General features: G+C 45.1%; 1 protein-coding gene and 5 non-coding genes across 6 annotated transcripts; all 6 read left to right on the top strand.

Annotated features, from left to right (window-relative positions):
- The first annotated feature begins 577 nt into the window (after positions 1 to 577).
- Positions 578 to 723, top strand: LOC123081225 (small nucleolar RNA F1/F2/snoR5a). Its single transcript, XR_006438700.1, has one exon. It is a non-coding gene; the product is annotated as a small nucleolar RNA F1/F2/snoR5a (small nucleolar RNA).
- A 129-nt stretch (positions 724 to 852) lies between these two features.
- LOC123081241 (small nucleolar RNA SNOR75) lies at positions 853 to 939 on the top strand. Its single transcript, XR_006438711.1, has one exon. It is a non-coding gene; the product is annotated as a small nucleolar RNA SNOR75 (small nucleolar RNA).
- Positions 940 to 992: 53 nt separating this feature from the next.
- Positions 993 to 1,059, top strand: LOC123081154 (small nucleolar RNA Z105). Its single transcript, XR_006438664.1, has one exon. It is a non-coding gene; the product is annotated as a small nucleolar RNA Z105 (small nucleolar RNA).
- Positions 1,060 to 1,135: 76 nt separating this feature from the next.
- Positions 1,136 to 1,222, top strand: LOC123081151 (small nucleolar RNA Z195/SNORD33/SNORD32 family). The gene has a single exon (XR_006438661.1). It is a non-coding gene; the product is annotated as a small nucleolar RNA Z195/SNORD33/SNORD32 family (small nucleolar RNA).
- Positions 1,223 to 1,356: 134 nt separating this feature from the next.
- Positions 1,357 to 1,451, top strand: LOC123081160 (small nucleolar RNA Z103). Its single transcript, XR_006438668.1, has one exon. It is a non-coding gene; the product is annotated as a small nucleolar RNA Z103 (small nucleolar RNA).
- A 3,769-nt stretch (positions 1,452 to 5,220) lies between these two features.
- On the top strand, positions 5,221 to 6,541 carry LOC123080470 (probable esterase PIR7A). Its single transcript, XM_044503397.1, has 3 exons — positions 5,221 to 5,729; positions 5,831 to 5,968; positions 6,046 to 6,541. Exons 1-3 carry the CDS (start codon positions 5,358 to 5,360, stop codon positions 6,331 to 6,333), a joined length of 798 nt encoding a protein of 265 aa, XP_044359332.1. The 5' UTR covers positions 5,221 to 5,357; the 3' UTR covers positions 6,334 to 6,541.
- Positions 6,542 to 17,424: the final 10,883 nt, after the last annotated feature.

Raw genomic sequence — 17,424 nt, 5'->3', positions numbered from 1 at the left:
AGTTGATTTCTCAGTAGTCTGTTGGATTCGGTTAATTACCTCTGTAGATAGATAGGCCTCGTCAATGGCCCAAACTGTTTGTCAAGTGACCTCTGTACGCCTTGGCTCGGTGGCTAATTAGCCAGTTACACACCGCAGCCACCGCCATGGTAGCAATCTCTGTGTGAATGGTCAGTAAGCCCACCTATATTGACTTGGTTTGTTGTGCCAATTGAAGTAATGCCTCTTTTCTTGTGCTCACTTCTTTGGTACATCAACTCACAATGCCATAACTGAAGAATTACTCCACTTGACAGTACAGATGTAGTTACAGTAGGACGATATCTTCAACTTAGCATCAATCTAGTTGCAGGATTCTTGTTTTTTTATTAGATTCAATATTCAATTTAGAACTTAGTAAGGCAATAAATTAGAGTCTCTGGTGCGCTTCTCTTAGCGTAATTCAGCGCTGTACGTTGCCGATAGTAAACTTGGGCCAAGATTCTGGCAGAAGCCATTTTTCTAGGTGGCTCTTGCATTCAACTTGTCCATACATATCTTAGCAACGAAATGAATTTTGTTTGTATAGGTGTATTAGTGATGCCATGAGGTATCTGATGCTTGGTCTTTTTTCATGGCCTTGTTTCTCGTTAGATTGGCAGACAGTGAGAAGGAAACGGGTTTTTGCGACACTGGCTGCTCTAGTACCAGGAGCTTTCTGTTACTACACCCCCGTTTACACCTATCAACTGGGTTGTTCTTTCTGCAGCTGGCTTCAGTGTTTTGTCCATCAGTGATGATCAACACTTGTTAGTTCTGCATCTGCACTCTTGTTTTTGTTTGTCTATTCTATTCTTTTTTGTAATTCTTGGTTCTCTGTGATGATGAAAACAGATGACGAGTCTGATGTAATCCATTCTATTAAACCATGTGGACAATCGAGGCATTTGTCTGAGAGATCTTAATTACTTTGTTTCTTGTTTTTTCTTTTTTTTCTTTTAAAATGATTATTGCTGACATTATGAGGAAGACAATTGGTGTCTGATCTATTTGATGATAAATTCCTCCTACTCATTCTGAATGTCTAATGTGCATAGTGCATTCTGTCTGTCTAAAAAAAACTATTACCATTTTTGTTTGCTATATTTGACTTAATGGGTGAAGTGATGATATCATAACCATACCACATTTCTGCATTCACTGTGATGCTCAATTTACACCATGCACTACCATCTGATCGACCTTTGTTATTTTCGTAGTTTAGTTATTTTTATATGATTAAACTTTCAGCTCTGGTAGCATTTAGCCAGAAGTCCACATTGCTTTTTTCCTTGTGTTTTATCCCTTGCTCTATTTGTTTCAATTTTCAGAACGTAAATGGATGGGAGGATCCTTTCCCCAAATGATCGACTATGATTATACTATGCGCAAATGTAATCCCATCAGGATTCCAAGCCAGAAATCTGATCCATGGTTTCGCCATTTGATATTTTATTGTTGTCTTCTGGTGAATATTTTGAATGCCATGCACTATTGAAGAATTACTCCAATCGACGCCACAAATCCAGTTAGTATTATTTTGAATGCCCGGCAGGTTTCACTTCTCGAAATAAATAATGCTCTGTAGTTTCTGTTTCTTGTTTTTCATTTGATTCAATCTGAAACTTCTGAAGGCAATAAATTAGAGTCTCTGGTGCACTGTTTAATAGTGTAATTCAGCGCTGTACGTTGCCGAAAGGTATCTTTGGGCTAAGATTCTGGCACAAGCCATTCTTGGAGATGGCTTTTGCATTCAACTTGTCCATACATATCTTAGCACTGAACCGAATTTTGTTTGGATAGGGTTTAGGGAGGAAACGGGTTTTTGCGACACTGGCTCCTCTTATACCAGGAGCTTCCTGTTACTATACCCCCGTTTACATCAATCATTTGCTTCTTTTGTTCTCAGTGATGACCACACTGATTAGATGACCGATTCATGCCGGCAAAATAGGAGGCCTCGTGCGAAGCTCTAACGCTCATTGATCCAAGATAAGTGTCTTAGCTTTGGAACTAAACTTGTTGAGATTATTTTGGATCGGAAGCAAATAGAACTACCAATATTTTTCTGGGGAATAACGCCATTCTGCCATCGTTTCTGGGGAAGAACGCCAAATCTGCAGCATCGTGCCAACATCAATTTGCCCCACTTGTCAGTGTCGCCAGTAGATCGGTCTGAACAAAAGGCAAGCAGACGAGATCAACGGCTCAGCGCCGTCGTCGGATCGGATGTTGTCGTGGTGAGGAAGAGGCCAAGGCCAGATCTCCGCCTCACTGGGGTTCAAAGAAAGGGCAGGAACTGCCGTCTGTGTTGTCTGGCCCTACAATTAGTCATGTTAGATACCATTTGTTAGAATAAATTTAAGGCGCATAATTCCCTGCTGTGTCGGTGTCGATTCCATATTCTGTCGTATGACTTCAAGCCCAACTATAGCCTATCCTGTACAGTAACATTCGACACGACTCTAACAAGTCATCCTCGATGACTTGAATTGAGTCGATAATTAAGTATAGTCCGTAGCAAAAGTCCGTAAGCCTAGCATTGTTGGGGTGATATTTGGTGGCACGTTTGGACGGCTCCGTTGGAGCCTTTTGTTGGTTGCGCGTGTCAAGTTTGCATGGTACTAATGACTTTCTGGAGGTGCTGGTACATCCGGAATGAAGTTGTGCACATGAAACCTATCCCACCAATGGATTTATCATGTAGGTTCTTGCAGAGCTACTTGCTCTCATTAGAATTAAGTCAAACATGCATACTGACTACATGCGTGTGCACCTGGGCGGATAGATCTCTCTGCAGAGATATCTATCTATGCGTGCATGCATACACGGATAGATATATACATAACTGCAATAACTCAGTTATTATATATCAATCTATGCGGGCGTGTGCCTACGCGCAGAGGCGCATGATAGATTAGCTCTTCATGCATGAAGAGCTTATCTATTCCTGCGCGCGTGAGGACAGGGGCCCTCTGCTTCCCATCTCACACCCCGGAACTCCGGAAAAAGCTTGCCAGAGACTTGACTTACTAGACACTGCGTTTGATGGGTATCGAGTGTGGTGTTGCATTGTCACTTTGGCAGGCCTTTTTCGCTTTCCGGTATGGAGCCGACGGTCCTTCAGGCATGCCCTTTCGGGCGGCTTGAGTTTAGCTCAAACCAACCAGTGCCCTGTGGCACTAATCGTGATATGCGTTTTTTGATCCGGGTTTCAGATCCCAGTTGTAGGAAATTGGATTGGTATAGGCGCCCAACTCAGAACAAGGTTGACGAGGAGTGACTGATCACTTGAGGGAACGATCGAGGAGACCGATCTCCCTTTCAGGAAAGCGACACCAACTCCGGAACAATGTCGATGAGTCATGAAATCACGATTGATTGAACGACGAGGAAGATCGATCACGCAAAAACGGATGCATGCAGTTCGTTCACGGCTAGGGACTCAACTGCTGTCCCTTGCTAGGCTATCGGTTGAGGTTTTAGGAAGCCAAGCATTAACGAGATCTTTGCTAAGCAACTTGGGCCTTTTGGTACCTCCTGTTTGCCACATGAAAACAAGTCCTCGATAGCGAGGGTCTCGGATAGGGGTTGCTTCATAGAGCGCTTAAAATGGCTGTTTGGGAGCGGTCACCTATTATGCAAAGTAAGGTGATGCCATCATGGGTAGGTGATGGCATCGTGGGAAAGTGGCATCGGTCGGTTTCCAGTTCGGAGTCAGTTCTCCGGTTGAGCGGTATTTATCTGTTCCTGTCCGGAAGCGATTCGGACCTGCATTTGTTAAAGCTTAAAATTTGTTTCTGTCCGGAAGAGATTCGGACCTGCATTTGTTAAAGCTTAGAATTTGTTCCTGCCCGGAATGTGTTCCTGTTCGGAATAGGAAGCAAGCCCAACCACGGACTTGGGCCTCTCGGGGAGGCCGAGTCAGTTGTTGGTTTGTCAGCTAGATCCGGCACAGGGCAGGGAAGTCGATTCTGCAATATGAACCAAAGGTGCGTCGAGCTGGCCCTATGGTCTCACCCTTGCCTGGACTCCACCGGGACGTGGCTGGGTCAAGCTGAATACAGACGGCTCATTTACAGAAGATGGTTCAGCTGGCGCGGGTATGATCTTCCGTAATGAAGCAGGAGTCGTTATCTTTTCTGGATGTAGACAGTTGTTTGTGTTGGAGGCGGAACTTTGTGCATGCATGGAAGGCCTACCCCTTGCTGTATAGAGAAGTGACTTACCAATTGTTATCGAGATGGACTCGCTAACGGCGGCTGGCATGATACAGAAGCGTGAAGAAGACATAACCGTCTATGCATCTCTGGTGAAGGAAATCAAGTATTTGTTAAGTCTATGAAAAACTTGTATTACTGATGTAAATCGTAGTTAGAATAAGGCTAGTGATTGTCTGACTAGTTTTATAGAACTGAAGGCAGAACCATAGCGTGGATCGGTTCAGGCCCTTCTATGGTCATCTACTTGGTGATTGAGGATTGTAAGGACATTGTGAGTAAGCAATACAATTTTTTCACCCGCAAAAGAAAAGTTTGTGTTTATGTGTTTGAGGATTGTAAACACCGGACTTCGAGCCCCCTCCTCTTGTGTCGGTCATGGATGTCACTGAGTTGAGCCACTGTGACATAATAAGGCGGTGACTTAAAACTGTCATCTTCCTGAGAAGTGGGAGGGCGGTGACTCCTACTCGTGGCTAGAATTTCCTCCTTTTAATACGTCCATATATATACATGTTAAATTGTTAATGTCAATAATCTCACGCTTGCAATGAATCAGTATATAATTGCATATATCATGAATAGTCTAGAGGTTTGGAGGGGTTCTAGAATAATCTGTTTCCTCGGAGAAAAGGAGAAACCTCTAGACTATTCGTGTTTTGGAGGTTGGTTGGGCACAATAAGTCTCAATCTCAATCTCAACCTTATATTCCAAATCGGATAGTATATATAGCTCGAAGGCAGACACACCATCATCACCAACTCGTATTTTTATAGGAGTAAAGAAAACACCTCGAATTCTGAAACTCACGCATTCATTTAGCATAAAGTTTCAAAATATTCTCAAGCAAAAGATCGTAAAAAGGCCACCACAACATCATCACGTGACAATCTATAAACAAAGTGGAGTATTTTTTGAAGGAAATGCGGAGAGAATTGTAAGGTGGACTGATGACTCCATCGGCTGCCGTATCCAAATCTGCTTTCGCTTTGACTGAAACTGATTGCCATGTGCCCATGCCCATGCTGGTGAGATACCCCGACAAACATATCTGCAAGCCGCTCGCCGCTCACCGGCGGCGGCATAGCCAGTCGAACTCTTGCCTGAGGTGAAATCGGATGGAGGGGAGCAGCAGCGGCAAGCACTTCATGCTCGTCCACGGCCTCGGCCACGGCGCGTGGTGCTGGTACAAGCTGGTGCCGATGCTCCGCGCCGCGGGGCACCGGGTCACCGCGCTCGACATGGCCGCGTCCGGCGCGCACCCGGCGCGCATGGACGAGGTGCCGTCCTTCGAGGACTACTCGCGGCCGCTGCTCGACGCCGTGGCCGCGGCACCGGCCGGCGAGAGGCTGGTCCTGGTCGGGCACAGCCTCGGCGGGCTCAACATCGCGCTCGCCATGGAGAGGTTCCCGCGCAAGGTCGCCGCGGCCGTGTTCCTGGCCGCGTGCATGCCGTGCGTCGGCAGGCACATGGGCGTCACCACGGAGGAGGTGGGTAATTACTCCGTGCTAGTAAATTTTACACACCTCAGAAGTCAGAGGAGCTGCGATCGATCATGACGACGACTCTGATTTCCATCGATTCTCGCTAGATCATGAGACGGATCAAGCCCGATTTCTTCATGGACATGAAGAGGATGGTTCTGAACACGAGCCAGGGCCCTCGACCTGCACTCGTGTTTGGCCCAAAATTACTGGCAGCAAAACTGTACGATCGAAGCTCAGCTGAGGTAATAGCAGGAGTCCATTCTTTCCCGTCACAAATGTTATTTACGATGCTGACAGTGCTTTTACGTACGGCATGCAGGATCAGACGCTGGCTACGATGCTGGTGAGACCGGGCTGCCAGTTCTTGGATGACCCGACGATGAAGGACGAGGCTATGCTCACCGACGCCAACTACGGGTCGGTGAACAAGGTGTACGTGGTGGCGATGGCTGACGCTTCAAACTCCGAGGAGATGCAGCGCTGGATGGTCGACCTGAGCCCCGGCACGGTGGCCGAAGAGATCGCCGGAGCCGACCACATGGCCATGTGCTCCAAACCCAGGGAGCTCTGTGGTGTCCTGCTCCGGATCGCCGACAAGTATGAATGAATTGATTGTCCACACCGTTGAGACTTGTACAACGTAATATCTTCCCATGAATTTCTCGTTCGCTGAGAGTTGAGTTCGTTGTCACCGTTTAAGAAAAACTTTCCTGTTTGTTCCTACTCGGTCCCATAATTTAAGATATTTTTTGACTCTATCCTAATATCAAAAAAACGTCTTATAATATGGAATGGAGGGAGCACTTCTTTTGTTAGTAGGCGTTGCATTGTGGTTGTGCACTTCCGGCCGCAAGGTTTGCGTAAACAGCCATTCGCCGTGCTTTATCTATAAAGGCCTGCGTTACAGAACCGGATCCTCTAACATTGAGAAGGAATCTACAGTATCCTAACTTTTCTTCTTTCTATTCATATGATTATGGCTAAAATGATATCAATTAATTTGCAAATTGATGATCTACCGTGTATATTTATAGTAATTACATGCAAACAAATTGATGGTAAAATAAAATTAAATTTAAATTATTTATATCTATAGTAAATACCAACACTAAACAACCTATTAACTATCTACTAACATCCCTAACTTTCCTTCTTCATTTTACACTAGGCTAACACTGTAGCACCGTGACATTCCTTCTCAATGTTAGAGGATCCGGTTCCCTGCGTTATATGCAGACCGGATTCAAAAGCTGTGTCGACAGAGAACATTTCTTCATCTCTGTTGGATTTCTGCCAGTCGATCCCCTGTCGCGATCCTTGCAAGGCTCGGTTTCATCCTACACATCTTAACGGGTCAGCAATTTGTTTCCAACACATGCAAAAAGAAATGGAATTTGAAAAGGGCAGGGGCTTTGTCTCGCTTATGGCGAGATGATAGAACCCCTTGACATAGGAGGGAGGGCTTGGTCCTAGCGCACGTTTTTGGGTTTATTACTTTTATTTTTATTTCTGAAATGGATACGTAATTTATTTAAATCTTAAAAAGGTTAACTACTCATTTATAAAATGTCCATGCAATGTAAAAAAATGTCCATAGCATTAGAAAAGTTGTTCGCGACATCAAAGAAAATGTTTATACAATGCCACAAAAAATGTTCACATAATTCAAAAAATGTACGTGGCATTTCAAAAAGAGCGGAGCGAGAGCAAAGGGACAGGAGGGCGCGAGCGAGAATAATGTCCGCCGCCCCCTGCCCCCCGATTTATAACCCTCGGTTTGAACGTGGGGAAGTGGGGAAGTGGGATCGTCTGCATGCGCCCGTTCCACTACCCCGCAATAAGTGCGCACGTACACGCGCAGTAACTGCCCGGGGAAGAGCAACCGGCCCCCGGCCGCCGCAATAAATCCGCGCGCTTGGGCCGAGGGCGCGCGGCGGTGGGCCCCAGCCCGTCGCCCGGTCCCGTCACGCGCGTGGCCTGTCAGGCCCCTCCGACTTCCGGGCACCACGTGGCGCCCGCGCAAAGCCCGAGGGATTGCCCCAAGAATCGGCGGACTTCTCGGTCCCCCGCCACGGTCGGGATGCCACGATCCGGTTTCCGAGAAAACCGGCACACAGTGGGTGTTGCCGGACCCGGCGCTCGTAGAATCCACCTTGCTTAAGGGGGAAACTGCGAAGGCCCACTCACCCAAAGACGACGGACCTTCACAGCTTCAGGGACTACTGTCGGGGGGATGGACCCCGGGCAGGCAACGGAACCCGGATCCCCTTCAAAAAAAAACGGGGCTGGTACCGCCCCTCAATACCGGCACGCGCTTGGCCGGGTCGCTCGACTCGGCCAAGCCCTGCAAGCCGTCCAGACTAGCCGACCCGGCAAGACACGTCGACTCGGCCTCAACAACTAGCGCAAGACAGCCGAACCCGGCACGGCCAAAGCCTCCTCAACAAGCTAGCGCCACCCATGGCGTGCTACGCAATCCAGCCGCGGGTCAACTCCCGTCCCATCCAGGCCGTATGATGGGGACGAGACTTCAATCAACGATGACCGAGGCAACAGTGCCCCGCCCATGCCTCTTGTCAGCAGGAACGTGGCAACAGTGCCCCTCACCTACCCGCTGACCAGGGCCGGCGTGGCTACAGTGCCCCCGCCCTCACCGCTGACGACAGCAAGCGGTAACCTGACGGAGAGCACTGTACGCAACTCAACTCGGCCACGCCCTGACGATCGACAAGACGGCGCATAGTCCCCCCTAGGCTTGCGGGGCCCGCACCTAGGGGAACCCGGCGAACCACAAGCCCTCAGCGGGACCCAGCCCGGGTCCCCGGACACCGACAATACGGACCCACTGACTTGTAACATTACCATTGTACCCCCGGGGGGTTGGACTATAAAACCCCCCGGGAGCCCACGATCATTCGAGGGGCGAGCGAGAGGACTAGCCACAAAACAGCAACACCAGAGAGAAGGAGCAGCCCAAGCCTTGGCCAGCTTCCTTCCTCCTCCATACAGCTCCAGGAGCAACATTGTACTATCGATCATCCAACTACACTCGGCAGGACTAGGGGTATTATCTCTCCGGAGAGCCCCGAACCTGGGTATGTCCGGCGTCCCGCGCCCGCTCATGCCAACCTCGCCTCTGGAGTCCACCAGCGCCCTCGAGCCTCCTCCTCTCTTTAGCCATCCCTTGGCATCTGCCGTGCGCCCACCACGACACGCGTGCTAACAAGCTTCGTGAGGGCGACCGCAGTCTTCGTCCGGGCGACCAAGGCAGCCCAAACGGCCGCTGTTGCTTCTCAGGCGGCGGCAGCAGCATCTGCCTCGGGGATAGCAACTGGCGAGAGCGACACAACAGCTGTCCGTTCCGCAGCGCCGACCTTAGCCCTGATGGAGGCCGCCCACTATCATGTCGAGGCCGTCCACGCCCAGCTCGTGGTGGTCACCGCACAAATCGAACGAAGCTTCTTCGACAACGGTCTGCAACCCACGGCTGAAGAGTTGGCAATCACCGAGAGAGTTTGAGCAACCGTCCGTTCCTGCGCGGCATACCTTGCCACGACGAAGCACGCCAGAGCCAAGATCGCGGATGCCCACGCCCAGCTCGTGGCGCCCTATTCCAAACATATGGCGGACGCGGATGGCAAGATGCTTGCCATGTATGGTGCAATTGATGCCATGGAGCCACTTCCCCAGGAGACCGTCGGGCGCGAGCTGGACATGGAGGCGGCGGCGTATATCGATGAGCACTAGCCGTAGTAGTACTCTTTGTTTTGTTTAATTAAGAGCGCTGGACTTTAATTTGTTAGAGTAATGTTTAGGTCAGCTAGCTCTATTTTATTGCTGAACTTGCTCGATTAAGAAGTTAGTCTCCTTTGTGTACCCAAATTATGCAATGACGTGGATGACCACTGTAACCAGGGAAATTCGAACCAAATTTTTTGACGTTCAAACTCAACACACACGGGTTAAGCTATCTGAATCGTTTGTGACGTTCACATATTGTACACATTTCTGAATAAGGGACCGTGTCTGATGACACTTTGCGCGCCAGTTTTTTCGCTGAAGCGATTCCAAATTTTCGGCTTCCGCGGAAATATCTACCTCCCCGCCCCCTCCCCCTTACCAAAAGCCACATTTCCTCTATTTCCGCCTTCCTTTCCAAGTTGAAACCTTCACTCCTTGCTTGCAGCGCCGCCTCCTCGCCGGCGAACCTCCTTCACGCTGCTCGGCCTCGCCTATCCAGGCAAGTAATCCACACCCGACCCCCATCCTCCTCCTTCTTTCACATCCCACATGCCTCGACCGCCGGCGCGAGCGCGACACCTTCCACTCAAATCACTGACCCCTCCACCAAATAAGCGTCGCCCTAAGCCATGGTGAACGCAGTATAGCCAGGATCTCAAGGAGCATTTGGCAGCGGAGAAGCAAATCACGGCCGCACGCGCGGATGAGGTCGCGATGGCTGCCATTCGTGCCGACCACCAGATCTTGGAGGAGCACCTCGCCGTCGAGGCCACCGTTTACGCCTCGCGCGCCGACGCCGCGACGCAGTTGGCTGCTTTAAACGACAGTTCGTGGCGTTTTCTCGAGGTCGCCGTCGGTGCCTTCGACGAAGACTACGAGGTGTTTTCTCAGCGTGCAGCGTGAATTGTGCTATCTACTTTTACCATGCAATCTTCTGCTATAGTGTATATGTTCTATATGTCGTGCAATGTGGTGTTCAGTTAACTGCTTGGTTCAATTCTGCAAATGTGATGTTCAATTCTTCAGGGTGCAATATTTCTAAGTTGTTAAGCATGCTTGGTTTGGTTAACTGTCTGATCTTCTATTACAAGTATGTTATATTATGCAATGTGGTGCTCAGTTAACGTTTGGTTCATTTGTTGTGGTGTTTAGTTAACTGCTTGGTTCAATTCTGCAATGCGATGTTCAATTGTTGTGGGTGCATTCTGTTATTGTATACCATATGAGAAATAAATCGAATTTGGCTGCACTAAATAAATGAGAAACAAATACAATTGCTATATTTCCATGTTGTTAAGCATGCTTGGTTTGGTTAACTGTCTGATCTTCTATTAGGTGTATGTTATAGTATTGTGTAATGTGGTGCTCAGTTAACGTTTGGTTCATTTGTTGTGGTGTTTAGTTAACTGTTTTGTTTGGTTCAATTCTGCAATGCGATGTTCAATAGTTGTGGGTGCATTCTGTTATTGTATACCATGTGAGGAATAAATTGAATTTGGATGTAGTAAATACATGACAAAAAATACAATTGCTATATTTCCAAGTTGTTAAGCATGCTTGGTTTGGTTAACTGTCTGATCTTCTATTAGAAGTATGTTATATTGTGCAATGTGGTGCTCATTTAATGTTTGGTTCATTTGTTGTGGTGTTTAGCTAACTGCTTGGTTCAATTGTACACTGCGATGTCCAATTGTCGTAGGTAGAATTTTGTATTGTTGTGCATGTGAGGAATAAATCGAATTTTGGCTACACTTAATACATGAGAGACATATACAAGTGCTATATTTCCTAATTCTTAATCATGCTTGGTTTGGAAAAATGGGTTTTCCATGTGGCTTGAATTAATCTGATGAATCTGCAATGTGCTTATTTTTCATCAACATATTTTACTGATAGCATGCGAACCCTTACTTAACCTGATGACTAACTACCTTATATGTGTTGCAGGGAAACAATGGGAAGCACTGAGGTTTACAATCGAGGTTAGCACGTGCATGGTCCGTTGTCTAATAGCACATTATTGTGCAATTGCAGGAACCATTCTAATATTTAGGTTTTTAACAATTTGGTCTTGCACATGTAGGTCCTGCTGTCAGAGGTTTTGACCCACTGTTTGACCCTTTTTGCATATGGGAAAATGAGTTGTCCATGAATATCAGTCAAGTCAAGAAACTCAGAAAGTTTTTTAGGATAAAGAAATTAGCGACAAAAAACAACAAGATCTTTGTCTGCACAATGAAGAAGACATCAGTTCACTACAGGATGGTACTAACTATTATACCTTGCCTTTTTTATTCCTTTGCCCCATTTCCAATGTAGAGAATATATTTATGCACATCCTTGTTTTCAGGCCTTTCCAAAGCAGTTCACTGATGATTACCTCTCAAACCACCTGTATGGTCAGGAGGCGAGGAAGGTATTCATACAACACCCACGGTTCAATATTGAAGTGTTCCCGAAGAGGACGAAGGATGGATGGTCAATCATCCACAGGCACTGGCCTAAAGTTACAAAGACCTTCAACATCAATGAAGGCTCAATATTCGGCTTCTGCTTCAGCAGTTTTTCAGATGAGATACATCTGTCTATGTACCGTCTATGAATCTAATTTTGAAAGGTTATAGATGTTGCATGTGAAACTTGGTCCTGGTGTAGTTGTGTAATGGGTAGCTGAGTGCTGAAGCTATATGATGTTGTACTCTGATGTATTTCAATTATGAAAATGAAATATATTGTGTGCTTAATATGAAATGTCAATTAGATTAATAAATGGATTACGAATAATCGGATAATTAACCTGCTAATTGGGTTTTTTTTTCTATTGCAAAAAGTTATTGAGAAAACACCGTGTGCGATGCATTCAATAACGCACACAGTTTCTAGGAATAAACCGTGTTAGATTAGTGAACAATCACACACGACATCCTCTTGAAAACTGTTTGCGTTAGGCCACCTGGCGCAAAAGTTTACCACATAAAAATTGTGTGTGATGGACAGTCATTGACGCACAGTTTCTTCTAGGCACCGTGTGTGATGAATTCAATAACGCAAACGATAAAATTGTTAATACCGTGTGAAATGGAAACACTATCACAAACGATTTAACCGGGAAAATTGTGTGTGATGTACTTGCGAACAGAAACGTTTTCCTTGGAGCGACTGTGTGGGATGTATATACGAACGGAAACGTTTAGCGCTGGCTGGCTGTGTGGGATGTACTTACGACCGGAAATGATTTTGCCTATATAATTGTATTTTTATTTTAGCACTACTGTACGTATTTCTGTATTTGAGTGCTCGCCGGTCGCACACTGATAACCCACAAGTATAGGGGATCGCAACAATTTTTGAGGGTAGAGTATTCAACCCAAATTTATTGATTCGACACAAGGGGAGCCAAATAATATTCTCAAGTATTAGCAGTTGAGTTGTCAATTCAACCACACCTGGATAACTTAATATCTGCAGCAAAGTATTTAGTAGCAAAGTAGTATGGAAGTAACGGTAACAATGGCAAAAGTAACAGTAGCAGTTTTGTAGTAATTGTAACAGTGGCAACGAAAAAGTAACTAAGCAAAGATCAATATGTGAAAAGCTCTTAGGCATTGGATCAGTGATGGATAATTATGTCGGATGCGATTCTTCATGCAACAGCTATAACATAGGGTGACACGGAACTAGCTCCAATTCATCAATGTAATGTAGGCATGTATTCCGAATATAGTCATACATGCTTATGGAAAAGAACTTGCATGACATCTTTTGTCCTACCCTCCCGTGGCAGCGGGGTCCTATTGGAAACTAAGGGATATTAAGGCCTCCTTTTAATAGAGTACCGGACCAAAGCATTAACACTTAGTGAATACATGAACTCCTCAAACTACAGTCATCACCGGGAGTGGTCCCGATTATTGTCACTTCAGTGTTACTGGATCATAACACATAGTAGGTGACTATAGACTTGCAAGATAGGATCAAGAACTCACATATATTCATGAAAACATAATAGGTTCAGATCTGAAATCATGGCACTCGGGCCCTAGTGACAAGCATTAAGCATAGGAAAGTCATAGCAACATCAATCTCAGAACATAATGGATACTAGGGATCAAGCCCTAACAAAACTAACTCGATTACATGATAAATCTCATCCAACCCATCACCGTCCAGCAAGCCTACGATGAAATTACTCACGCACGGCGGTGAGCATCATGGATTTGGTGATGGAGGAAGGTTGATGATGACGACGACGACGGATTCCCCTCTCGGGAGCCCTCTCTGGAGCCCCGAACGGACTCTAGATCAGCCCTCCCGAGAGAGATTAGGGCTTGCGGTGGCTCCGTATCGTAAAACGCGATGAATCCTTCTCTCTGATTTTTTTCTCCCCGAACGTGAATATATAGAGTTGGAGTTGAGGTCGGTTGTGCCTCAGGGGGCCCACGAGACAGGGGGCGCGCCCAGGGCGGTAGGCGCGCCCCCACCCTCGTGGACAGGGTGTGGGCCCCCTGGTCTTGATTCTTTCACCAGTATTTTCTATAAATTCCAAAAATATTCTCCGTGAAGTTTCTGGTCATTCCTAGAACTTTTATTTCTGCACAAAAATAACACCATGGCAATTCTGATGAAAACAACGTCAGTCCGGGTTAGTTCCATTCAAATCATGCAAGTTAGAGTCCAAAACAAGGGCAAAAGTGTTTGGAAAAGTAGATACGATGGAGACGTATCAACTCCCCCAAGCTTAAACCTTTGCTTGTCCTCAAGCAATTCAGTTGACAAACTAAAAGTGATAAAGAAAAACTTTTACAAACTCTGTTTGCTCTTGTTGTTGTAAATATGTAAAGCCAGCATTCAAGTTTTCAGCAAATATTATAAACCAACCATATTCACAATAACACTTAGGTCTCATGTTTACTCATATCAATGGCATAATCAACTAGCGAGCAATAATAATAAATCTCGGATGACAATACTTTCTCAAAACAATCATAATATGATATAACAAGATGGTATCTCGCTAGCCCTTTCTGAGACCGCAAAACATAAATGCAGAGCACCTCTGAAGATCAAGGACTGACTAAACATTGTAATTCATGGTAAAAGAGATCCAGTCATAGTCATACTCAATATAAATTAATAGTAATGGATGCAAATGACAATGATGCTCTCCAACTGGTGCTTTTTAATAAGAGGATGATGACTCAACATAAAAGTAAATAGATAGGCCCTTCGTAGAGGGAAGCAGGGATTTGTAGAGGTGCCAGAGCTCGGTTTTTGAAATAGAGATAAATAATATTTTGAGTGGCATACTTTCATTGTCAACATAACAACCAAGAGATCTCGATATCTTCCATGCTACACACATTATAGGCGGTTCCCAAGCAGAATGGTAAAGTTTATACTCCCCCACTACCAACAAGCATCAATCCATGGCTTGCCCGAAACAACGGGTGCCTCCAACTAACAATAGTCCAGGGGGAGTTTTGTTTGCAATTATTTTGATTTGGTTTGAGCATGGGACTGGCATCCTGGTGACCAGCCATTTTCTCGTGAGTGAGGAGCGGAGTCCACTCCTCTTGAGAATAACCCGCCTAGCATGGAAGATACAAACAACCCTAGTTGATACATGAGCTATTCGAGCATACAAAACGGAATTTCATTTGAAGGTTTAGAGTTTGGCACATACAAATTTACTTGGAACGGAAGGTAGATACCGCATATAGGAAGGTATGGTGGACTCATATGGAATAACTTTGGGGTTTATGGAAGTGGATGCACAAGCAGTATTCCCGCTTAGTACAAGTGAAGGCTAGAAAGAGACTGGGAAGCGACCAACTAGAGAGCGACAACAGTCATGAACATGCATTAAAATTAATAAACATTGAGTGCAAGCATGAGTAGGATATAATCCACCATGAACATAAATGTCGTGGAGGCTATGTTGATTTTGTTTCAACTACATGCGTGAACATGTGCCAAGTCAAGCCACTCGAATCGTTCAAAGGAGGATACCACCCTATCATACCACATCACGACCATTTTAATAGCATGTTGGCACGCAAGGTAAACCATTATAAACTCCTAGCTAATTAAGCATGGCATAAGCAACTATAATCTCTAATTGTCATTGCAAACATGTTTCATTCATAATAGGCTGAATCAGGAACGATGAACTAATCATATTTACAAAAACTGGAGAGGTCGAGTTCATACCAGATTCTCTCATCTCAATCAGTCCATCATATATTGTCATTATTGCCTTTCACTTGCACGACCGGACGGTGTGGATAATAATAATAGTGCACGTGCATTGGACTAAGCTGGAATCTGCAAGCGTTTTAATCAAGCTTCAAAATATCGGATATCGGGTTTGTATCGGTTTGGCTTCGACATATCGGATGTCGGATATCGGGTGATATATCAGGCGATATGTAGATATATCGGAGAAAACATGTCTAGTTTTTTTTCATTATTCTTGTTCAAAACATTTATTTTTAGTAACATAAAATGTATGCTTTTAATGCTTTAACATAACACTTTTAGATTCCTAGTTTATTAATTTGTCGATTAAGAAGCTATTAAGGAAAGATTCGCAAAATCCTTACTCTATGATTAAAAACAGTACGATATATATGCATTTGTATGAAACATTGTGCATGACTTTGATAATCTATAATGAAGTTCTAAATGCATAATCTTATTTCACTACTTTCTAATACAGAATTGTTGTCATATACGTATCGTTCTTTATCAGTGGACATATCGGGCTAAATATCGGCCATAACGATCGATATTTCGGTCCATATCGGATGATATGTTTGAAAATGATATTTTCAAAATGATATGTTATGTTTATATCGGTAGAGCCTCAAAAGTGATATATCGGCCTATATATCCGTCATATCGGCCTAGATTTAAAAGCTTGATTTTAATACAAGGGAGAAGACAAGGTAATATGGGCTCTTGGTTAAATCAACAATAATGCATATAAGAGCCACTTCAACATTTTCATCATGGTCTTCTCCTCTCGACCCCCAAAGAAAAGAAAGGAAATAAAACTATTTACACGGGAAAGCTCCCAACAAGCAAAAGAAGAACGAGAAATCTTTTTGGGTTTTCTTTTAATTATTACTACTACCAGGATGGAAAGTAAACTAGCTAAAAGCTACGACAATTTTTTTGTTTTTCTTAAGGTTTTTCAAACACACAAGAAGAAAGCAAGAAAAGAAAATAAACTAGCATGGATAGTACAATGAAAAAGTATGAGCACCGACAACTAGAATGAGTGTGTGAACATGAATGTAATGTCGGTGAAAAATACGTACTCCCCCAAGCTTAGGCTTTTGGCCTAAGTTGGTCTATGCCCACGGGTCAAAGTGGTCTTCTCCAGTTTACTGAGGAGGATCCTAGGGGTGCAACTGGTTGGTGAGCTCCTCCGGATCCCACTGATAAACCGACTGCTGATAAGGGTCAGTAGATGGCTCAGGCTCTGGGGATCGTGTTCGCTCCCAATATGCATAAATGTCATCGGGCAGGATGATGTACATGCCTGAATAAATATTAATCAAAGAAGGTGCAGGAAGGGTAATAATCTGACAAGTCTTTTCACTGAATACCAGGTTATAAATGAGTCTCTTCTCCTTATCATCGCAAATAAAATCATGTGCTACCATACTTTTATAGTCTAAGAAAATAGGGGGCAACAACTTTTGTTCTTTCTCATTTGTCTAATAGGTATCTCAAAATATTTAGCAAGACGTGAAGCAAAGATACCTCCAAAAATGGGGCCCTTTGTACGGTTTAGACTCAACCGTTTAGCAACCATAGCACCTAAACTGAAAGTTCTATCACGGAGTAAAGCATGGCGCAAAATGGCGAGGTCAGGAGCACTGAGGCCCCCACTGTTCCCGCGGCCAATTAAACATCTACTAGCAAATATTGCATAGTAACGTAGAACAGG

Source organism: Triticum aestivum, chromosome 3D, assembly GCF_018294505.1.
Source record: "Triticum aestivum cultivar Chinese Spring chromosome 3D, IWGSC CS RefSeq v2.1, whole genome shotgun sequence".
NCBI classification, from domain to species: domain Eukaryota; kingdom Viridiplantae; phylum Streptophyta; class Magnoliopsida; order Poales; family Poaceae; genus Triticum; species Triticum aestivum.
Note: the sequence above shows the minus strand (reverse complement) of the source record. Positions and strands in the feature narration are given on the sequence as shown.